This window comes from Microplitis mediator, chromosome 5, assembly GCF_029852145.1.
Source record: "Microplitis mediator isolate UGA2020A chromosome 5, iyMicMedi2.1, whole genome shotgun sequence".
Classification (NCBI taxonomy): domain Eukaryota; kingdom Metazoa; phylum Arthropoda; class Insecta; order Hymenoptera; family Braconidae; genus Microplitis; species Microplitis mediator.
In genome coordinates, this window is record NC_079973.1 from 6,524,141 (window position 1) to 6,550,218 (window position 26,078).

General features: G+C 31.8%; 1 protein-coding gene across 5 annotated transcripts in view; it reads right to left on the reverse strand.

Annotated features, from left to right (window-relative positions):
* LOC130667707 (homeotic protein spalt-major-like) overlaps window positions 1-26,078 on the reverse strand; it is a 65,280-nt gene that overhangs the window by 9,713 nt on the left and 29,489 nt on the right. For 2 of the 5 annotated variants that reach the window (XM_057469498.1, XM_057469502.1), the window contains exons 1-5: window positions 7,824-8,230; window positions 3,347-7,615; window positions 1,193-1,326; window positions 662-919; window positions 126-435 (exon numbers count right to left, since the gene is read on the reverse strand). In XM_057469498.1, coding sequence (XP_057325481.1) covers window positions 126-435; window positions 662-919; window positions 1,193-1,326; window positions 3,347-7,615; window positions 7,824-7,953 — 5,101 coding nt within the window. In that variant the 5' untranslated portion in view covers window positions 7,954-8,230. The other 3 variants (XM_057469500.1, XM_057469499.1, XM_057469501.1) reach the window with 3 other exon arrangements.

A 26,078-nucleotide genomic window follows, 5' to 3' on the forward strand; every position in this document is an offset into this window, starting at 1 on the left:
ATAAATAAATAATGACCACTTTCTATGATAGTGAATAAATAAATTTATAGTCCCTCAACAAAAAAAAATAATAATAAAGAAAGAAAGCATGCTGTTGAATAAACAAAATAATTAACAAAACTTACTAGGTCTCTTTGGCGCAGGAAGATCACCTTCGGGAGGCGACCGTTTTATGGGAGGCATCGCGGACTCAACTGAAGACGGAGGCATCGGTGGAGGGATCGGTGGCGGTGGTGGTGGTGGTGGTGGCGGTGGAGGAAGACTCGAGTCGTCATTTATCAGCGAACTTTGTGAATTTTCTTGATCAAGCTGTAGCTGGGATTGCTGCTGCTGTTGCTGAGATGGAAGCTGCGATCCAGGTGGTTTCGCATCACTGAACAAATGCGCCGGCATGTCTCTTATTTTGTGAGTGAGCATATGCTGCTTCATGTTACCCTATCAATTAAAAAGAAAAATCTTTATTAGAAAAGGGATTTATTTTAAAATTAATTATAACAATGCGTGTTTATTTAGTAAATAAATAATTAAAAGCTTAATGAGGTGTAATACGCGCGTGCATCCGGTCATTTATGATAGCTAATATTAATATTAATATATATATAAATATATGTAATTTATAATTTGATGAAGCAGAGAGACCCGTGTCAATGGTGACTCTTACCAGGAAGACGTGGTCCGAGGTAAGAAGTCCGAGGGCGGGTGGCATCAACGGGGGCAAGTGGACTGATGCAGTAGGAGCACAGGTAGAAGTTAAAGCCCACCGGCCTCCGTTTCCTGATGACCGCCCCCGGGTTTTCTTCTCCTCGGTCCTGCGTCGCCTGTTGCGTTTTGGTTTAACTGATGCGGGTGTTGTTGCCCCGCGTGATAAAACATCTTGAGTATCCAAGCAGTTACACGTTCTTATCACCGTGTCGTCATTCTGAAATTATTTTCAGTTTGTACACATACTTAATATACATCTTTTGTTACTGTAATCCCTCTATTTAAATTACTTATGACCGGACGCATTTATTTTTTATTTATTGAATAGCTCATGTTTTTTTTTTAATTTTTTAATTAAAAGTGTTGGTGCTTTGTCAGCAAAATAATGTTTGTTTGTCTCTTTTTCTGCACGTGAATTGTAGAAGAGAATAGAATAGAATAAAAAAAATCAATCGCGTTATAGGGATTACATGTATCAAAGTGTACTCACCTTTGTCGAGAAGCCACGGTCGCAAATGGTGCATTTGAACGGCCGCTCCTTCGTGTGACTCCGATAGTGTATCTCCAGTGCGGAGTTACACGCAAACGTTTTGTAGCAGATATTACACGTTGTGTTGCCACGTACTGCAACAGAGCGTGTCAAAGTTCAGTTAACATTGTAAGCCCATACGCTCAACAATTTATTTTACTTTATTTACTTATTTATTTTTTGTCTATTTTTTATTTTTATTTTTATCAAAATGCTCTACTCTATACTTAATTATTCAATAATTTTTTTTTCTTAATAATCAAAATTTTTTTTTCATTTCCAATTGCCAATTTTTTTTTTTTGAAATTTTAAATAGTGAGCTTTATATATGTATAAATATAATTAATTGCAGTACAATAAAAAAAAAATATGGGAGAGGGATTTTAGCTTTAATTGATAGATTTTGTATTTCTGTTTATCAAATGATTTATTTTTTATCAGTACAGTTCTATGCACTCGCGAATAAAAAATTATTTTTAAAATTGATAATAAAATAATAATTTTAAAAAAATGATTATATATATATATTTATATATTTTTTTTTTAATATTAACATAATAATAACTACAATAATAATTACTAATAATAATAGTACAATATTAAATATACATAATGACGTAGTAAAAAAATATAACACATGAAAAAATAACCGCGAAAAAAATTATTATACATATATAATTGTTCTTTTTTTTTACTGAAGTGCATATAATAATATTAATTATATTTATAATAAAAATAATACCATTCATATATATTTGTATATATATACAAATGGTTAATATATGACATAAAAATAATTAGACGAAACAATTATGAGTTTGGGATAATACAAGAGAGATTACAAAGAGGGGAGTGCTAGGTCCAGCTACACCACGCTAGGAAAAAAATAAAAAATTAGGAAATATATATATATATAGGGAAGGGGGGGGGGCAAAATGGGGTACGTAAGGAAATATTTTCGAGGACTCAATCACGTTAAATCTTTTTTTTTTTAATGATATTCAAAGTAAATAGAAAAAATTTTCAGTTACCGTTGAAAAAAAAAGTTTTAATTTTCGCGGGCAAAATGGGGTACTCCAAAAAAAGGTGAGAAACGAAAATTTTATGGATATTAGGGAAGTCTACGGTTTCCGTGACGCCGTCAAATGACCGCGAATTCTTGTAGAACTCGATGCAATAAGACTTTTTTTCAAAAAGCTATAACTTCTTCAGAAATGGACTAATTCAAAAATTTTTTATTCGAAATTTTCGTCTTCAAATGTATTTTCAAAAATTGAAGATTTTAAAATATATTAAATTTTTCACTTTTTAAAAAAAAACGCATTTTTTTCGAAATTTATTTTTCTCGAAAACTAAGCGAGATATCAAAAAATTTTGATCTTCAAAAAAGTCTTTCGTCGAGTTCTACAAAAATTCGCGGTCATTTAGCGGCGCCACGAAACCGTAGAATCCCGAATTATTGGACACAAAGAAAAAAAAAATATAATAGTTTTTATCATAAAACAAAAGTCATTAGCATTTTTCAACTGACACTCGATTTTTGAAAAAGTTTATCAAAAAAAAAATTTTTAATTTCGAATTTTTAAAAAACATTAAAAAAAAATTTTTTTTTATAAAATTTTTGGGGTACTCCGTTTTGCCCCACTCCCTCCGTCGCCTATATATATATGTATATATGTATTAAACAAAAAAAAAATATTTAAAAAAGTTATAGCAGTGGATTGAGTAGTTAAGGAAAGAGACATTGGCTAATGGATGTTGGGTTGACCGCAGACGGGAACAAACTTTTTTTGGGAGTTGATTTAGCAATCGAGGTAGTACGTTGAACTCGCGTAAAAAAAGGAATACAAAATAATAAATAAAATAAAATACATTAAACAATAGCTAACAGAAAAAAAAAAGTCTACATAAAACGGAGTAAGCGAGTGGACGCGCGTGATAACGAACATAATAAAAGTTATATAGAAGGAGAAAATACTAATTGCGAACTTTAGTCATTGTATTTTAGATTTAACTTTTATTATTTTTTAATATTAAATTTATTAAATATATTGTTTATATGGAGAGGAAGGTGTAGCGGGAACTGCGGCTCGCCCTGGTGCTAGCAGCGCCTACCTGCTGGCCCTCCAACAGCGAGGCCGAGCGGATTGTAGGTCGAGGATGCAGCAAGTACAGCGGATGTTGTTAACGATGCAAGTGCTCCTCCACCAGTAGTACTACTATTACCAGGTGGACTAACAGCATTCATTGTTGTCGCAAGGTTGTTAATAGTTACGCCAGTCGTTGTTTGGATGCTATTGCTATTGCTGTTGCTATTGGTGTTGATAATATTAATGTTACTACTGCTGCTGTTATTGTTGGCGGTGGTGATGACGTTGGTACCGGTGGTGTTGCTGACGTTGTTGATACCAACCGAAGACGAAGGTGACGATGTTACTGCCTGCAATAGGCCTGCAAACATTCCGAAAGGATGCGGATGATGCTGCAACGTTGGTGGTGGTGGTGGTAGTGATAGTGGTGTTGGTAATGGTGGTGGTGGTGTTGATGTGGAAACCACGGAACCGGGTGTGGAAGAGGCGCGAGGAGTTAAATCAAGTGGTCCACCGGCTATTGAACTCGGAGGACTGGTACTTTTTTCACTGGAATTGTAACGATCTAATGGTGATGTCGAACCACCTGATGGTGTTGCTAATCCACCAGTAGCTACTGTTGTTATTGTACGTACTTGATTTTCCAATGCCGCTAGTGAGGTAGAAAAACACGGTGGCATTATCATCGACGGTAATTCTTTAGTCTCATCTCTCTCATTTTCATTGTCATCATCAATGTCAGTGGTCGAAGGACGACGATTTATTCGTTGCCGTAAATCTTCCAGCCTCTCGTCGTCATCATGTCGGTCTTCATCATCATCATCCTGGTCTTCCATGTCCTCAGAGTGTTCATCTAAGTACGGGGGTCGTGGATGCTGGAACGGATTGTGAAATTGTAAATTTTTCGGATGGTAGATATTCATGTCCTTGATGTCCATGTCGTTGTCTTGCAAATGTCGCTCGAGAGCTGGATGTCGTGTGGGCGGAAATCCCAGGGTAAATCCACCACCACCTGGATGATGAAGTCCTGGGAAACCTTGGGGTAGAAACGATGCAAGTGGATGTGGCGGATAACCAGCCGGGAAATCATTGACTTCCGCGGCTTGAATTTGCTCGGGACTTAGGTCTGTTGGTTCCCCTGTATGCAGCCGTATGTGCTGCTGCAGTACAAGTGCATTTGTAAATTTCTTATGACACACAGGACACTGATGTAATACTCGTAGCGGTGGCTTAGCACGATGTACACCCATGTGCGTTTTCAAATTACCCTTTGTTGTAAAAGCGCGTCCACAAATTTTGCATTTAAACGGACGTTCACCCGTGTGCGTTCTGTAGTGCATTTGCAGTGCACTTTTGCATGACAATACACGATGACAAATCACACATTGGTTTGGATCCGTAAGTTTGTGTTCAATGTTGTCAACTAGTTGTTGTAACTTGGACGTTTCAGATGTTTTTGTTATTTCGATAAGACTCTCCCATGAATTATCGTTGCTGCCAGGTCGCGGTAATAAATTTGAATAAATTGCTGGGTCTTTAGATGGATCGATAATCATTGACTCATGGGCAGAAGTATTTGTACCTTGGGTTAGCGAACTTGATGTTGGAATAAATGGCGGCAAGTGTTGATGATGACCAGGCGGTGCGGTAGGAAATAGTAAGCCGGCAAATGATGTTTGTAAGCTACCACTGCTGGCAGTACTACTTGCTGGAGACGCACCAGGATGATGATAACCCATAGTTTGCTGATGAAACATATGACCACCTCTGCCTGATAAATTTTCCGGTTGTTCTTCCATCTCTTCATCACCGTCCATATCACCATCTTGCTCTAGTCTCCCACTCATTTTGCTGTCCATACTGCAGTCTTCATAAGACTGTAAATGCGACATATGGACGTTTTGATTGGACATCATCAGTGGTGATGACCGATCAAGATAACTGCGTCTAGGTGATGGCGGATCGAATTCATCGGTTTCATCTTCTTGAGGTTCTTCATCTACTGGTTCTTCAGGTTCACGTTTTGGCATTATCGTCGTCGGTGTCATAGTCATTGTCGTCTGGGTCATCGTCGCCGTCGTCAAATCATCAGGACCTTGATTTGTGTTATCATCGATCCTGTTTATTTGCGGAGATGGTGATAATTGTTCACGTTTCATTTCTTCTTGTTGTCTGTCAATAAGACATGGATGAGCAAGATGGGAGTTTTGTGAATAAATAGAATTTGTTGGTGGTGTTGTTGCTGTTGTTGGTATTATTGACGCGTTATTTGTGTTGACAGGCGACCTGGGTGAATGCATTAACATAGACGGTGATGTAGACGTTGAAGCCGCTGTCGAAGTGGTCATTGTAGTAGTAGCGATTAAGATTGAGACTGTCGGTGGTTGTGATGGTGGTAGTGATGGTAATAATGGTGGTAGTGATAGTGGTGGTAATGGTGGTGGTGGTGGTGGTGGTGGCGGTACATTACTATTATTATTATTATTTATATTGTTACTATTATTATTATTACTATTATTATTATCAATATTATTATTACTATTACTATTATTATTACTATTATTATTATTATTATTATTATTATTAATGTTATTATTATTATTAGCAGTAGTAGTAGTAGTACTATCAGTAGTAGTAGATTTGCTAAGGTTCTCCGGGAGATCCTGATCGTCGCGTTGACTAACGATTGGTCCTCGGTGGTAAAGGGTTGGTGGCATGCCAGCAGCGGCTGCGGCTGCTGCTGCGGCGGCCGGTAGGGCAAGACTCAGGGGTAAAGGAGGCTGTGGGTGGTGTGGGGGTGGGAGAAAACCGTGAGTCGAGGCTGGGTGAAACGAGGCGTGATGAGGTGAGGGTACCGAGCCAGCGGTAGGCGGTGCCGCTGAGGGTAGTGGAGGTGACGGAAGGGGTCTTTGACCGGAGGCCGCGAGCTGCTGGAGCAGAGGAGGATGGTACTTGTCGAGGTGTTCAGGCACGGGATTTGGATTCATCTTAACGTGCGGAAACTTTGCCGTGTGCCTCTGGAAGTGGACCTTGAGGTTTCCCTTGGTGGTGAATCGGCTTCCGCAGACGTTGCACTTAAAGGGACGCTCACCTGTGTGGGACCTTATGTGGATCTGAAGGGCTGAATCGCTGCCGAAGACTTTCCCGCAATATCGACATCGATGCTTGAAGAATGGTTCGCCTCTACCGCCGCCGGATTTTGAATCGTATGGTGATAAACGTGAGCCACTTTTCCCGCTGCGAAATGCCAATTCGTCCGCTAAATTATTTGCCAATAGACCTTGACTTGCGTTGTCTAGCACTTCTTGCGCACGTTTTTGGAGCATCTCCAGTGTATTTGGCTCGTTTAGCGGCATCGGATCATTGTTGGTGATGATGGACGAAGCGAGTGACGAACTTATAGAACAAAGTGCTGGCATTTGATGCTGTGATAACACCGGCGTCTGTACGCACGTCATAGTATTACTGGATGTCGTACAGGTATTTACACTAGTCGATGCTGATATTGAGTTAACAATACTAGGTACTGTGGGAATCGTTAAACTTATCGGCGATGTACTTGTCGACGAACCAGACGGTCGTTCTGGATGGGATACGACCGGTACATTGAGCGGCGATGACGGCGGATGATGACTTGCAGGTCGTGACGATGGCGGTGAATTTAAACTCGACGATATCGATGATTTCTGATGATGTAAAGACGGAGACGGTGGCGTTGATAATTCTTTTGTATCAGTAACTGTTTCACTTTGCACTAAACCTACAGCACTTGGTTGACCCGGCGCACCGGTCGTGTGTGTTATTGATAATTGTTGCTGTAGCTGACTTATCAATTGTAATTGAAACACTTGCTGATGCTGTAGTGTATAAAGTGTACTTTGTAATAATGCTAAGTCTTGTAATGCTGCTTCACTATCTGCACCACCGGCAAGTGCCGTTGCTGCAAATTGTGCCACTGCGACTTTGGTATTTTGTAGTGCTTCAAGGGTAACGTGGCTTGTACCCGCGGGCACTGAAAATAACCCGCTTGACGTTCCACTTTCAATAAAACTATTATTATTTTCAGCATCCTGACGATTACGTATTTGCTTACGTGAACCCTCTTCATCTTCATCCTGATCATCTTGTTCATCGACCACTTCCTCATCGTCCTCCTCCATTGGCAATTCATCCGGCTCACGTTCATCTTCGTCCTCTAAATTTGATCTATTCGAAGTCAAATCAACGGCTGACTCATTGACAGCTACTCCACCACTGCTGTCTTCACCCTCTGATCCCGTCTCATTGTCATCTTCTGTAACAATTTTTTAAAAAATTCACCGTTAATTATTTTCATTTAACAAAACAATTAAAAGAAACACTAAACTTGTTAAAAAAAAAAATTTTTTTTTCCCAATAGATTTATATAAAAATAGTGATAATGATAAATTTACATATTTAATAAGTAAATAATCACAGTAATAATAAAATCCCATTTAAATATAAAAATTACAATCGCGTACCAGAGTAACGTGGTGACGTTAATCGCGATTGATTAATTCCATTACTATCTTGTTGCCAATTTTTCGAATCCCGTCGCTTGATATTCCGATTCTCGAGTCCTCTCGTAATACTCCATCTCATAAGTTGCATATCGCTATTAAATAAAATAAATCCGCCGCGTCTACTTTTCCGTATTCATTTAAAAAAAAAAATACAAAAAAAAAATAAAAATAAAAAAAAAATAAATAAATAAAATCTCACGCACTATTTGTAATATCCGTCGGCTCGCAACTTATTTTAAACACACGTCCGTTACTTGACATTTGGAGTAATAAAAATTATCCTACTTTCAATAAATAATTTAATTGACAATTAAATCGGTCACTTATAACAGTATCTACTATAATGTATATTTATATATGTATATATATTTAATCACCAATATATAATGATGGATTGTCAACATATGTGATGATATTTGACAGTATTCCGTGTATCATGTGTGTAGTGTAAGCCGACGGTCTCGTACAATGATACATCCGAGACTGACGAGAACAAACTGAATGCTGTGGAAAGAACCGACTCAAATGTTAGTCAGTGTTGGGGTATATCCTACAATCGGTTATACTCCTCACCACTCGTGAAACTCCCCCACCATTCGGCAATTTAACCCCCACTTAACTTACCCGCGACTACTCCGCGACTCCTACGCGCGTCGGTGGTATAGTACAGTACCAGACACTAGTACCACTACCTCAATACTACTACTACTACTACTACTTCCACTACTACTAAGGCAACTACTACACTACTACATCTGCAAGTAGTAAAACTACATGGTTGGTACACCTTGGATTATGACAGTATGGGCGTTGCAATTCATAAATCAGAGGGAGAAAGGCGGAGCTTAAACTAACCATTCACCGTCGAGTTTATTAATTATTATACGTATTTCAGCACCCCCCTTGTGTTGTTCCACCTACGCTATACTTTACGAATTTACCCTGATATTCCCTCCCCCGGCATCACCAAACTCCTTTTCACGGTCTCAAGCAACTTTTATACAACCGTAACATCGCGACCATTCTTTTGCACATGCCAACATACTGTATCTCCTTTTTTTATTATTTTTTTTTTTTTTTACTTAATTTAATTTTTTTTCCTTATGATCGTTTCATCATTAGATCTTGCCGAGATTGAAATCTTTATTTTATTATTACGGAGGATGTACGGCTATTGAGGATTTTTTAATGTTTCAGGAATTTTAATATATATGATATTGTTTTTTTGTTTTTGGTAGAGTATTAGATATAGATGGATCTAAGTCGAACATATTATATGGGATGATAAAAAAATTTATACCTGGGAATATTTAACAGGTGATTCATTTTATTTATTGTGGTGTCGAAAATTTTCTTATTCTTTTATAGTCTGGGAAATTTTTTTTTTTTCTTGACAAAACATCAAAATTTTTTTTAATTAATTACTTTTTTTAGTTGATAAAAAAATGATTAAATTTCATTCGCTCATAAATTATTTATATTTTTCACTCTATTAAAATCACAAAATGCTGCCATTAATTATCCAATTATAAGATAATTTTATTTTTTTATACTCGTTATTTTAATGAAATATTTTAATTATCGTAGAGAAAAGGGAGGGGGAAAAATGAGTTTTTTTTCACTGGTTCCATTTTTTTTTCTCCAAATAAATATTTGGTATTAATGTGACGCAGCTTTCAAAAATATCTGAATGCGGGGCAAAGTGGTCTTTTCAAGAAAATTAAAATTTTTTCTCAAAATTAAATTTATTTTTCTCTCGTGATAAAAATAATTTTGATATGGAATTTTTAATTGAAAAATAATTTTAAAAAATACATTTTTCTGATCTCGAATCTGTTATTCGACTCAATTTTATCGATACAAAAATTTATTTTCAACTCTAAGTCATAAAAATTTATGATACTGAATTTAGCCGACTTGTAATAATTTTTGAATTTTTTTAAAAACGATAAATTACAAAAAAAAAAATATTTAAAATTTTTGAGTTTTTTTTATTTTCTACATGTGCATATTTTTAGTTTTTTTTTTTTTTTTTTTTTTAATTTCAGGATAGAAAATTTGTTCAGCAGATTTCAGATTAAAAAATTTTTCAAAGTAATTTTTTTGGCCCAAATTACTCCATGCCCCAACTTTCCCGTGTACAATTAAAAAAAAAGTCTTGCGGCCCATTTTGCCCCTCCTGCCCTAATTGTAACAATTTAACATTCAATTTTAAATTATACTACAAAAGTAATATCATTAATTTAAATTACTTTTCAAAAAAAAAAAATTACTATTGACCTGTACTTTTTTCACTCCATAAATTAAAATTTATATTTTATAATAATAATGAAAGATGTCTTTGTCAAATAAGGGATAACTTTCACTGACTCAAGTATAATGTGGCGCGTGGCTACTTGTGTACGCCAGTATACCTGAATTATGATTTATGATCTAGGATAATTTACCATAGTGACATTTATCTAAAGTCAAGGCTTTCCTCACACTAAATATAATAACTCAAGCAAAAGATAATGTATTTTCATTTTTACATTACGTAACTTTCGAGTAGCATCGTAAAGGTCCTATACTACTTATTGTTATTATTATTATTGAAAGACCGTACGTCCTTGTCACTGGCTGGTGGTATGAAGAAGAGTGAGAACTAAATAAGAAAACGGAAGCTATTGTTAAAAATGATTTATATTTTGTGTCAAAAGTTGTAAATCATAATTTTCAAGTAATAAAGTGAACGGTTATTGAAAAAAAAAAAGTTTCACGGTACGAATATTTGAAAATTTAAAAAATAAAGAAAAAAAGTATTATGAATAATCTATTTCTCTTTACTCAGATGGAGATCCAGTCTATATAGTCTATAGTCAATAGTTAAGCGGTCTTTAACATTAACTCGTCGCTTAACTTGAATTCCAGAAAGGACACTGAGAAATACTGGTTGACTTACGGCCGACAAACGTACATAGTGACAATAGTGAAAATGGGTCGGAAGTAATAATTTATACCCAGCACAGACTGCTATGGCGTTTGGTGTCGCGTCTGTCTGCTGCCGAAATAACTATACCAGTCCTGGCTCCATTCTCTCCGTGTGTCTCAAGCTAGGATTCATATTTTGAGGACTGGATTCTAATACTAAACTGAGAGAAAAAAATAACTTTTAGAAATATTTTCTCATTGGAAATTTTCAATTTAATATATTTTTAGTGAAAAAATTTGATGACTTCATTCAAAATCATTTTCTTCATCGGAGAAATCTGAGCTCAGCTCGAGATATGCTGATTTTTTTTTTTGGAGTATAGTACAGTCGGATCTCGTTATAAGACTACGCGTTATAAGACTTCCCACCAACGACTCAATGAAAATTTTTCGCTGAAACCTCGCTATAAGACTAACCAACAGTACAACTAAAATTGAGATAAAATGTACAGCTATATAGATTATAAATTTAGTAATTCATTTTCTTACAGAATATTTACAATTTCGTAGTTTCGCGTAATTAATTACGGGAGAAGAGCGACAAAATTTTGCTTATTTATAAATATACATAAAATAGATTAATTTTATAATAGAGCAGAGTTGAACCGAATCCTATAATAAAATTTAGATGAAATATATGTGAAGCCAAACTATTCGTAACGTGATTGGTCGAAAGCGAAAAAATATATGCAAACGACACAAAAATATACATTAAAATAAAATATGAAAAATGACACGCGCGCGCTTGCGCGCGAAAGATGTACGCTATTACATGAATAAAACGCAAAACGGTGATAGTCTTATAGCGAGACTTGGGCGCAAATACTGTTAAGCATAAGAGTGGGGGAACCTCAGTTCACTAAGAATTTTTCCCTTTAGCCCCGAACTAGTCTTATAACGAGGTCCGACTGTAAAGAAATTTATTGATTGACTATTTGAGAAGATATTTCTTTTACAAAAGTTAATTTTTTTCTAGAGTATAGACTATACCTCTTTAAATATATATGTATATGAATATATATAAGCGGAGGTAAACGTGTAGTAGTAGTAGGACCTCATACTCATCAAGATTTAATTCTGGTGTCGAAAAAATTTTGGTTAATCAAAAAAATTTTAAAAGCCTACGCACCGTACCAGTAATGTATCACTTTTTATGTCTTGTATTTTTGAGTGTATAAGTACTGAATAGAGTGAAGTTTAACTAAAGAATGCTGCTGCCAACTTGAATGGATACTTTTTGCTTTAATTTCTCATCTTTAAATACTATACAAGGTCATTTCAAGTATACTTCTTAAAAAAAAAAAAATACCGTTAAATTTTGAATTTTTCGGTAAATTTATTTTGTTAGAAAAAAAATATATGTATATGCATATACATATTATGATTAATGATAAATAGTTATGTGATTTTTATGGCTATTCATAGATACAATATAATTTATATTCATAACTTATGACAAATAATTAATGATAATTATTTTATTATTTTAATTAAATTTATTTTTTAATTCTTTCAAACGCAATTTCATTAGTTTAATACAGATAACTAAGTATATATGTGTATATATTATTAAATAAAATAATGTCAGGTAATATTTCAATGAACTTTTAGCTTTTGTATTAGTAGTCTTTAAATTATATTAAAATTTATAAATTAACATTGCAAATAAAAATAATAAATATTTTATATACTTTTAATATACGATATCTATTTAAACAATAAAGTTTAGTGTTTACATATTTAAAATTTCTAATTAATTATATTCTTAAATTATGTATTTTTAAAACTATGCGACTTCCACTGACCCTGTAGGCCAATCCCGAAATTTAATTCTGTATTTTTAAGTTGAGCCAGACCTGAATGATAATTAAATTTTTTTATTAATATAAAATTCATTATAGAGTTGATTTTTATTTTTGCCAAAGATAAACAAGAATAGTATATTGTACAACTAGTGCGGTAAGTTGTCGATTGCCCACGAGAGCGAAGTTGAGCGCACGAACGAAGTGAGTGCGCTCATTCGCTCGAGTGGGTAATCGACAACACCGCACGAATTGAACACAGTTTTTTTTATCATTAATGCAATATAAGTACTATCTTAGTGCTCGCTGTTTTATTCTCCAAGTAGCTTTTTGCTGATTCAACTGTTGCCGCGACATTTTTGTGGGTTAAACGATAATCTGCATGCGACAAGAAGTAAATTTGAGTGCGACAAGTTTACTTGTCGCACTCAAATTTACTTGTCGCACGCAGATAATCGTTTAACGCACACAAATGTCGCGGAAACAGTTGAATGGGCAAACAGCTATTTGGCGAACAAAAGAGCGTGCGCCAAGATAGCACTTATATTGCATTAATGATAAAAAAATTTTTATCAACGTTTCATTGGTTATTATATTTTACAATAAAAATTAATATATTTTAGTAATAGAAAACTTGTTTTGTACAATAGATTAAAATTATCATTTTTATTTTGCGATTTTATTTCCTGTTCAAAAGCATTGCAGTCTCTTTTAAAATACATACAAGTGTTTCAATTATTCTTTCAAAAGTATGAAAAAATGATGGATATTTTTAACGTCAAATAAAGAGTAGAAAATTTGGACAGTTTGCAATCATCGGAGTGATTACAGATTTTATTTCAATCCGCGTTGCTTCGATTCGGAGTTTAAATATTGAAAAAAACTCTTCTTTGGGGTGAATTTTAGTAAAATAAAAAAAAATAATCTATTGAATTTTTGTTTTTAACTTTCTATAAATATACATATTATAGTTGACGTAATTTATCAGTCTAAAATTAATTATTTCAGATTTCAAATGTAATACTCTATCACATAAATAAATCTAGATTTAAATTGTCTAACAATGTCAACTACTGAGACATTCTATTCATTAATAAATCAACTAAATTTAACATCATTTTGTCAGATATCCTTTTATAACTTAAAATATATAATAATATATTTCTACTCATCAACATTTATCTCGAAACTGTCAATTTTTTTTTACAATACATGTTCAAAATAAACGCCGTTAAATATACCACATATTGACCTCATAAACTTTTCATTCAACACTGGCCGGATGCAGTAATTTTTCTTAAATCACTAATGCATCCCTTCTACTCCGAAATTTGACAAAAATATTCTTGATTTACCCCTACTCTATAATCCAAGTTATCGAAATTTTCCAGGTGGGTTACTAGGGTGAGTTCACCTTTACTCAAAGCTACATTATAGCAAAAAGAAAACCTGAAAAACGATTGACCCTAAAACTTCCCGCTGTTTTTAAACTCAGAGAGCTTGAAAATATTATTATACGTAAACTTTTGAGCTCTTCGAGGTCAAAAAACGATTGGACCGGAAAAACATATTCGCCGAAAAAAAAGTAATTTTTTTCCGACGATATCTTTGGAATAAATCGACCGATTTCCACGTGCTTTGCGGCAATCGAAAAAGCGAGAATTAGGTTTGATCAAACCTAGAAACAAATCGGTCGAGTGATTGACGATTTATGCAACAAAAACGTTTAAAAATCTGTTTTTAAATTTTGATTTTTCGTATAACTTGTAAACTACTTGATCAATCGACTCCAAAATCGAATCAGTTGTAAGTCTTCGTGAGCCCTTTCGATTGCCACAAAGCAAGTTCAAATCGGTCGATATGTTTCAAAGATATCGTACTATAAAAATTAGTTTACACACATTCATACATATATACACAAACACACACACACACGGACGTCCACCCGGAAATAGTCAGAATAGCTTCCTAGAATCTCAAAAGGTCGAGATCTAATGAAAACAATTTTCAAAAATCGGACCGAAACCAATAACACTTCCCTTCTTTTGAAAATTCTCAATTTCCATAGCGGGAAGTTTAAAAAAAATTTCTAATTTCACACACACTTTAATTTAACGGCAAACAACTCTAGTATAGATCATCATCATGCGTCACCTGAAGTTAATAACCTTATTTGTAAAAGACAAAATATATCGACTTTTTATCAGTCTAATGTTCTTGTTTGCTAATTAATAAAACAATAAATTATAGATCATTTTAATTTCGATATAATGAAGAAATATTTAATTGAATAAATAAATTGAACAAAATAAATAAGCATTGATAATTATAAAGACAAATTATCAAAATAATTGCGACTGCATAACGCCGGGTCTAGGAATTTAACTGCGTTTTATTTTGATTTCATTCATTATATAAAACATCGTAGACAACTAGTAGCATCGAGTGTAATACTCAAAGGAACTAGTTACCTAAGATACTATTATCGCATAAATTAATAAATATAATAATCTAAATGCACCGATAATAACCATAACCATTACGATAATTAAACTGCGCGTTAAAAAGACTAACACAGATCGTTTAGCGTAAATATTGAAGATAAAAATAAAAAATGTATATCTGAACATAACCAAAGCGTGTATTAGTTAGGTAATAAGTATCACAAAAAAATGTGAATAAATAAAAATATAAAATGTAAAATCAGCGGAGTTACTTGTACGTTATCTTATCGTAACCAGTGACGTTGGAACATCGACCGCAGCATCGAAATACTTATTTATTCGGAAATGAATAAATAAGTTCGATCGATGTTTTCAAGATCTTATATGTATATGTATATATATTATATAGTATACCAAAGAATCAGGGGGATGTTAGTGATTTTAACCAACAAGCTTGTTGGTAGACAGCGATCAAAAAACCAACCAAACAAAATAAAAATAACTATAAGTATAAGAGCATCTGAAAGTACACAGTCAAGTATATAAGTATAAGTCGAAGAATATAAGAAGTGAAAGAACAAGAATAAGACTAAGAAGAGACTGCATCAGAATAACCGAGTGAAAGAAAACTTTGGCCATGTCATACGTAGCATTCTTATCTTTTACCGTGCGAAATCATGATCGTTTCGCCTGCTTTGAAACTTGGTCAGAGATACCCTTAACACGAAATACCTCCACGGTAACAGGGTAAAAGGCTTTTAATGTTTGTTGTACTATATATTTATTTATTTATTTATGTATGTATTTATTATTTTAGAAGATTGTCGATGCACAGAAAAAAGATACGTGAAAAATTACAGTTTTAATTGTAAAAACAATATTTTCGAATTCGAAAGTATTCAAATCGCAGCTTATACTGTAATTCTCACAATATTTATTGATAATTACACTATTATGAGCTGCAATTTTTAAAAAGGATTTCTTGATGCAAGAAATTTTTACTTGTCTCAAACAAATTTTCACTTGCTTCAATAAATTTTTCGTATTTCGAATTGAAAACAAAAAATTTTTTGAACCAAGAAATTTTTCTCGTACGATTTTTTCTCCCTGATTAAAAGAAAACGATTCAAAACGATTAGAAATGATTCAAAAAAATTTTAAACGATTCAATTTTAATACTATATATAGATATACATTTAATACTATATATAGATATACATGCATCATTGAGTGAATCGTTTTGTTAAATCTTTAATCAAGGGTCCTAAAAAAATTTTTGTTTTCAATTTATAATACAAAAAATTTCTTTGCGCCTAGAAATTTTTTTTTTCTGTGTATTTTTTCAAATATTATTTTTTCCGTGTGATCTTGTTTTTCGATACTTTTTTAAATTAACCCAACATAATATCAAGAGAAAAAATAACTTTCATAAAAATAAATTAAATTCTTAATTCAAGAAATTCATTTTCCTGAAAATTTTAAATACACAGATAAAAAAAAATCTCAGCGTAAGGTTTTTACATCAAGATGTTTACTCTTACGCATAAGAATTTTTACTCACCCCAAGAAAATTTTATTTAAAAAAAATGGTTTTTCTTTTATTTATTGTATTGTATTTTATATTCTCATCCTACATCATCACAATCGTTTCTCATCTAATTAATATTTTTTTAAGTAGTTAACTAGCTTAAACATTTTTATAGAAGCAATAATCGTAATATGGAGCCAGAATTAACCGCGAGATGATAAAGAAGAAGGTTGTACATATATATACATATATATGTATATAATAACAATAAAAAAATAACGATAGTATATAAGGCCTCAAGGCATATAGACACGTGATTGCATATATATATATATATATATAGTATAATATAACATGTGCGTGCAGCCGCCGAGTAAAGTATTATAACCCATATATATATACAGCCGATTCTTTTTCTTTCTATATATCCATACCACGGCAAATTATTATTTAAATGGCTTCAGCAGTGCCCTCACAAACATTATCTTCTTCCGGAGGTTGTAAAATTAACCCCGAGGAGCTCAAATGACGACAATCATCAACGTCAATGTATAACTGATGTATTATTCATCAGAACTTATATAAATTTTTTTTTTTAAATTTATAAAATATTATTTCAAAAATAAAAATTTTAATTATTTGGGCGGCGTTTATTATGTGACATGTAAAGAATATAATGCAATGAGTGAGGGAGTTACATTGACGGTGAATGCACAACTATTATGTGTTTTCACAAAGGAAATAATGAAAGCGAGCAAAGTAGTAGGCAGGTATATATATATATATATAGATGCGGGGGACGATATTCTTGTAAAAGAATATAATGTGAATAATAACAGGAGGATTGTGGATTTTTATAACTGTGTCACACAACGGGGAGACCCGTGCTCTAATAGTTATAGTGGACAAAGGTCACTCACTGAAAATCTGATTTACTGTAGAAATATATAACATAAAATATATTTATTATATTTTACTGTATGTATAGTAACAAGTAGAGTGAAAATTTTGATGGTCAAGTCACATCAGCTGGCATCATCGACAAAATGTGGACATCTGCGTTCTTAACATAACCAACTGACCAACAGCCGCCCACGCTTTTCCCTTCATTATTAAATAAGAAATAAAATTTAGACACAATAACTATTCGTCAAAGTTCACGATAATAAATTATGTTTATATGTACGATTATTGTGTGTGTGAGAGTGTGTGTGTGGATATGAATAGCATAAAATGGGTCCTAATCGTTGGATTGTGTTATAAATATAATTTCTACTGGATGACAATTACTATAGATCTGAAGTGAGCTAAAGTTTTAAATGACGCGAAAAGAGAGTCGACGGTCAAGAGGGTAAAGACAAATACTATCAGCAATAGGTTTTTGACCGGGTGCATTTTGGCTTCATTGAGATATATATCAGTATATATATGATAAATATGTTGGGTCATGTTTAAGTGTATTGAAGTGTGTATATGAGAGTGCGAGGGTGGAAAAAATGAGTTAATAGTAGTATGTGTGTGACATATATGGATATGGCTGTAAGTTGTGGGGAGACTGGCTGGTGGCAAAAGAGAGAAAGAAAAAAGTATAGGTGGCGCGTGCCCGACACCCTACTTTACTTTCAGCCAGATCCCAACACCCATAAATAAATAGGGTTTCCGTCTTCGGTTCCAATGTGGAGAAAAATACATGAGTAATACGGAGTTAAAGGAAAAATACTTTTGAAAGTTATTAGTCTTTTGAAGCGTGCTATCTGTAAATATATATCCAGTACAACTGGAATCGTTGAAAAAATATATATTTAATCTAATGGTTTTGTTGATTTTTTTTAATTTCGTAGTATTTATATTTATGACTAGGGTTCATAAAAGGGAGACTGGGGCAAAAAGACACTATTTTTAAAAAAAGGATTTTTTTTTTGAGATTCTTAGCTGAATTATTTTATTGGGAACTGAAAAAAATTTAATTTGAGGTAAAATGAGATGATTCTGAAGTTGGCCGACTTCTCATAATTTTTGAATTTTTTAATAAACGATAAATTATAAAAAAAATATTTTTAAAAATTGCACTTACAGGTTTTTAAATTTTCTACATGTGTAGATTTTTTTTTTTTTTTTTTTTGTAATTGATTTGTTGAAAAAAAAACCCAAAAATAAAACGAGCGAATATTGACAAAAAAAATGTCGTTTGTTTGAATTTCTAAACTTGATCTACAGAAAAAAAAATAGTCTCGTATTGCACCGGTCGCCCCAATGTATATATAAATATATAAAGAAATAATATATATAATAATTATAAAGTCATTGGTCGTGATGTTTATTTTAAAAAATTTGAATATATCCAGACATTAGCGGGCATTTTTACACTTTTCTCGAGAAAAAAAAAATATATGTAAATATGAGTAGGGAGTGGAGATGAAAAAGACATACGACCCATAATGTGTTCATGGTAAGAATGTTCTTAAAGTATAAGTATATATAAGAGCATAAGGGGACGACTATCTATAGAAACGACGTTTATCCCTCATTACGGAAAAGATACGTGTGTGCGATTTAATCGGGAGTTATATACTTAACTCGCCGTGGCGCGGCCCGGTTACTTTTATTATATATCTATTTACTTATTTTTATTTTTTGACTTTAAATGGATAAAAGAAATAACATGTGTGATAATCGCAGTCCCCTGTGGAATATTACCGGCTTTACGATTTATATGTGATATTTGATAAATAGTACGTTTATGTTAATTTTAACAACACTGGCGACACAAAGTACATATAAGTTTGTATGGGCAATGAGTTTTGCGTAAACGCTGATCATCACAGAGAGTACAGTAGATATATACGTATATATGTAGAGTATTTCCACCTGCAGCGAGAGTAGTATAAGCCGTGTAAAAAGGTGTCACGCGATAATCCTTCCAGCGAGTAATTAAATGCCGAAGGTAAGTCCACGAGTTGATTTTCCAGATAAATTCACAGCTACTACTTGTGTGTGATACCAATCCATATGTACATTTATTCATACTATGTACAAATATATATGTTTAGCGTGTGTTTGGCACGTGCTTATATTGAATCACAGTTTTTTTATCTTAGTCGCCTATTTTTTTATGCTAAAATTATGTCTATCTTTGTTTGTACTTTTTTGGTATATATATTTTTTTAATTAATTTTGAAATAAATTAAATCTTTCAGTGCTTGTACTTTTATGATTAATTGCAATATAAGGAATTAATGTCACTGATGAAAAAAAAATACTTTTTTGAGAGCATGTTATTTTAAATAATTTTTTAAAGAGGATATGCCATCTACTCTCTTTCTTACACACATGTGAACAAACGAAACGGTCTTTGTTGCACTTACATTAGCAAATGGCAATTTCAGATGAGCTGTTTTCAGAGATAAACTGATATTTCTGATCAAGAAGCATTTCATTCGATATATAATAACTTTACACATCGAATGAAATATTTTATTTAATGATCTGGGTCTTTATGTATGAAAACGGTTTATTTGAAAATCACCAAATTCACTCTCTTAATTAATTATAAAGAAGAAAATGCAAGATGGCTTCCGTATTTTTTAATGGCCCGCTCTAAAGAATGCTAAATTTTTTTTTGTCATTTTCATGTTTATTAGTGACTATATGGTTCAGTACAAATTCACTAACTGGGGCAAGTTAGACCTATTAAGAATTTTTTAAATTCAATTATTCATTTATTTTTATCTGAACACTCATTAAAAATTTTATTTAGCAAATATTGGTACTTATAGTCTACTATTTCATGATTCAAATCACAGGTAAAATATAAATTACATTTTGTAGAAATACAAATAGTATAAAAGAAAATCAAAAATTCGAAAATGAAAAAAAATAGTTGAGACAATTTTCACTTTTGGTTTCGGAGTAAGTCCGACTTACCCCAAGATTATATTGCTCTAATAAAGCCTTTGGAGTCAACAGAAAACACAAATTCAAAAAAATTAATTTTTTTTTAAGGATGCCCCCATTTTTAAATTATCGAAACCTAATAAGATATTTTTACTTATTGTGAAAATAAAAATTTTTTTTTTTCATCAGTTTAATATTAAATGATTATATATTTTCCCGCAAGTTTATTTATTTATTTTGTTATTAGTTTGAAGAAAAATATTTATTAGTGTGAGATCACTATGTGATTGTAATTAATGTAGATAAATGAGTTCGGTGAAAGGAATATAAGAAGAGCTACAGCGAAACTCGTTAGAACGGTGTACCTTGAAATTATTAGACGGCACAGCGGAATAACTCGCATTGTGCGCCGGCAAAGTAACAAGCACGAAAATATTTCATTCGCATCGTTAAAGAATCGTTGGAAATTCTAATTACCAATATAATAAAAATAATTACAAGACTTAATAATATATACCATGTACACACGACATACATATGAGTATATATTATTTAATTTTTAAATTTCATTTAATAATAATACTTATTGTATATATAAATATATATACATATTAGACTGATTCCAAAAAATCGATTATTTTTCATTTTTCAAGGACTTTCAAAAGTTTCAGAAGGGTAAAAATTGCCTGTTAAAATTGGAGCTCTTAATATCAAAGTTAAGAACTTCCTGATTACAATTTTCCATTTCCCATTCAAATAACATGAGGAAAAAAATTTTTGAATTTTTGAATTTTATAACTCATCAATGAATAAGAATACCGAAAAGATAAATACATATTTTTGTATAGAATTTAATGCTCTACGAAAAAAGTTTCTTATCTTTTTTTGATGAAACTATCAGACTTATTACAAAATGTCATAGGACCTTTTTTGTAGACCGTTTCATTTCCAACAAATTATTCTTTACAAACTTTTCAAAATTCCTGAATGCTCTGAAGTTATTTGCATTAGAATCAAAGTCAGTCATAATACGACTTTTGAAGCTGATTGATTTTTGTATTCATATATATATTTTGAACTAATAGTGTATATAGAACATTTGATATATATTTATAAAACTAAACAATGTTTGTTATTAATCTTATGAATACTTAGTATCATATATATTTAAGTTAATTTATATTTTTATCTCAGAGTATACCCGCATAAATATTTAAAAAATGACAAATAGACAAAAAAAATGGCATGTGGTTATTTCGTTGCCATATGCGTATACAAAAATATAAAAATAAAATATATGTTCTAAAGAATACGAACGAAATTTTAAAAAAAGTATCTGTATATATATATATATATATAGATATAAATTTAGCGTCACGGACATTCACCAGAAGCATTTTGACGCCAGACGACGAATTGTTATCCCAAGTACGCGAATGCGAGAAAATATTCTGGTTGCTCCTTTTAATGGAGCTCAGAAAAAAAAAAAGGGAAAAAGAATTAAAAATAAAGAATATAAAAACTGCAAAACGTTTTATTTACTTATTCACCCGTTGACGACGACGGAAGGACGTCCGCGTTACGAATAAATATTTAAATGTCTTTTACCAAAATGACTAAAGATCTCTCGTGATAAAATAAAAAAAAATTTTGATGTAAGATATATCCAAAGTGCTGTATGTCATACTTCTATAAACTATCGTAATGGTTATATACATTTGAATTGAAGAAGGTCAGGATTTGCAACACACGTGTGAAGCAGCTTTTAACTCCAATCTTCTCTCCCTAACACTGTTTTGACAATTTACAACTTTGTTCTTTGTTTTTATTTTTAAACGCTTTTTTGGCCATAAAAAAATTAACTTTTTTTTTTTTTTTTTTTTTTTTTTTTTAAAGAATATAATTGCCTGTATATTTACTAAAAAAATTAGGGGAGGGTGGGGCAGAGCGGCCCCCCTAAGCCAATAATTATTTTTTGTGGCTTTCAACCATAAGATCACTTTACTTTTGTCCTATTTCGAACAAATTTATGGACATTTTGCCAAAATTCTGAAAAAAATTTTTTTTTTTTTGTGGGGCAGAGCGGCCCCCCTTCAAAAAGTGATAAAAAAATTTTTTTTTCGTTTTTTTTTTTTTTAAATTGTTTTCATCATTAAGAATGTATTTCTTTCTCTTGACAACTATTTTTGGTTTTATATTACTCGAAAAAAATTTTTTAAAGCGTAAAAAATCGTTCACTCTCGATTACCTTAATTACTAATTGTTATTTAATAAAAAAAAACATCAATTTTATAATTTTACTTTATTTCAAAAATTTATCAACTAAAAAAAAAAATTTAATTTTTATAAATTTTTAGTGACCAAATTTGCCTCTTACATAGAGAAACGGCCGAAAAATATGAAAAAATAATTTTTTCGGAAGTTTCGGCTGGTCCATTTTGCCCCAGGTGTTATGCGTAGGGCTAGAAATGTGTAATTATAATAATTTTTTTTTAATTTGACGATAAAAATATGAAAAAATCACTTTTTCAAAATTTTGGGCTTGTCCATTTTGCCCCAAATGTCATGCGTAGGGGTAAAAATGCGCAAACATATCGGATTTATAGTAATTAGTCGAAAAAAAAAAAATTTTTTTTTTGGTCAAAATTTCAGGGGGGCCGCTCTGCCCCATGGGGGCCGCTCTGCCCCACCCTCCCCTATATCAAAATTAATAAATTTTTAAATAATTATCACTCGAATTATAAGAAAGATCGGGGTAAAATGAGACAGAATTTTTGAGGCACCGAATTTTTTGTTTTTTACATTTTTATCCGAACTACATGATTGAAAACTAAGAAAAACTGATTCTGAGGTAAAATGGTTCACTGATAAAATTTTGTTGATTGATTAGTTTAATTATCAACACGGGTTCTAATTGTTGGATGAAAAATTTAAGCAAACAAATTTTCTTTCTTTTACAATAGTGGCCCATTTTACCTTAGATTCAGATTTTACAAATTCTCAGTTAAATAGTTCTGATAACAAACACATGAAAAACAATTTTTACTGAAAATTTTAAAGTAAAATTTCTTCTGAAAATCGTAACCGAATTTTTTAACGAGAAAAAATTTTTGTATCCCAAAATTCTTTTTCAAAAAGGTTTTTGTTTTCTTATAAATTTTTCCGAAAATTTTAGTATTGAAAATTATTTCTCAAATTAAAATCCATTATTTTGACAGATAATTTGCTTATCATATAAATTAAAACTGAACGTCAAAATAGAATACAGTAATCACAGATAAATTCGATATCGTCATCATGAAGATCGACACCCGTATCATGGGCCCACTCATGACAACTTTTTGGCACTGAGTCTACGAGTCAGCGGACTCAATTTATTGTTTTCCACAAAAAAAGATCTAGCGCATTTGAGTTTACAAAAATCCATTATTTCCTTAGCGGTCTCGTTTTGTCCGCCTCTATTTACACAATGCTATTTTTCAAAGTGATAAATAAATAAAAATAGTCAATAATTTATACCACCATAGCTTTTAATTTAATAACTCGTTATAATATAAAATTACCCAGGCAATTAAATTACAAAACATTTATAATAATAAATTAATTGGATTTATTACAAGACTATAATAGTCAGTGTAACTTTATATTGTACTGCAGTTAAGCCATAATATCTCAGTATACGTGAAATAAATGATTTTTTGACTGACACAAAAGTATCAGCTCATTCCGTGTATGGTTTCCAATGAAAGTTATGACCAATACGGTAGATAAGGTTTTGATCTCTCGTGGGAGCATACGAGTATTGAGCATATAGGTATCAACCATACGCTGTACAGAGCGATCTACTGGTGTGTGCTCACTCTATTCTATGTTCAGATCTCGCGAGGCATTATGTTATATGGGTATAAATAACCGAACAGGAGCAATAATACGTAATAATATATCAGTCGGGATTTTAGTACTGCAGCAAGGACGTTTGGACCCAACGGTCGTAATTCATCGCAACTCACTTCTTTCTCGCGCCCCCGTCTTTTTCATCTTTACTTGTATATACTATTATATTTTTTCTTCTGGTATCCAGAATCCCTATGTCTCATATATATGACTGAGTGCTATGCCCGATGTCCGAACAAAGAAAAATTATCTCACTGTTGACATTATTCATAATAAAGAATATTTTTATAAAAATATTTCCGGTTATATATTTTGTCATTTATCTTTATTTTTAATATTTATTACTAGGAATTCTATTAACGAAAATTAAATTTAAAAAAAAAAGTTTGAAAGAATTTTTCTTTTTAATATATTATCGTAATATATATAAGAATAAAATTGAAACCAATTTTCGTAATCGTAAAAACGGCAACCCCTAGTTATATGTATATATATATATATATATATGTATATTTATCAAGAGGAAGAGGGTAGAAGAGAGAATTGAGTCTAGTCGCAAGTCAAAAGTCAAGTTTGGGATACTTGCCAGAACGAGAAAAAGCTAATAAATGAGAAAGAAAGAGAGATTTTGATCGTAATAATTTTCCAGGCCATTAGAGAGTTGTGTCTGGGTGGCATACGATGTCTTTTATGCATAAATGACTTTTGACAAATCACGAAATTCTAATAAATGACTACTAATAAATATTGATTATATATTATATATTTTTTTACTTGTGGGCTCTGTTAAAAATTTAGATTTAAATTTTTAAAAAATTACTTAAGTTTAAATCAGTCAGAATTTAAAAGTATGTAAATATGATAATAAATTAACTCAATTTTATATTTTTTTTTTTACATTACTTTGAATTTTCTAGTTATGTTTCAATTTTCTTGATATATTTTTAATAGCAATGCTTTGAAACCGGATTAAAAAAAAAAAACTATTGGAAAAAAAGGAAATTTCAGGTTTTCTGAATTTTTTATACCAAAAAAAAAATTATACACAGAAAAAAAGGATTTTTTGGCGCGAAAAATTTTTACTCTCCCCGAAAAAAGTTTTCCTTAAGTTCTAAGAAATTTTTTGCATTATGAATTTCTAGTCCAAAAAAAATTTTTGTTTTCGATTCGTAAAATTTTTTTTGCGCCAAGAAATTCCTTTTTCTGTGTAAAATTTGACTGCTTCAAAACCGAAGTCTAATGAAATTTACATAAAAGTCCAAAAATTTTCACTCAATCAGGATTAAATTTTCTAAGGGTTCAAGAATAACGCAAAAATTTGATCTCACTATGAAAACTTTTTGTTTTAATTTTTCATATTACAAGAAATTTTTTAAGGTGAATAAAAATTTCTTGCGCCAAGAAAACTACAGTGAATGTGAAAAATTGATATCCATATAAAATTAATAAATTCCATTAAATTTCAATGATAATTATCTGAAAAAAAATTACAATGTATATCTAATATATATTTATGGAATTACGGATATTAATAATAATAAACTAAACGATAATATAAAAAAAAAACCGGTTTCGTTTTTCACTTAAACGTTTCTGTTTGATTTTAGTTAAGCGTTAAGAAAAGTATTAAGTGCAGAGATATTGCCGCAGAATATATTGAAGAATATTTACAGTCAACGAG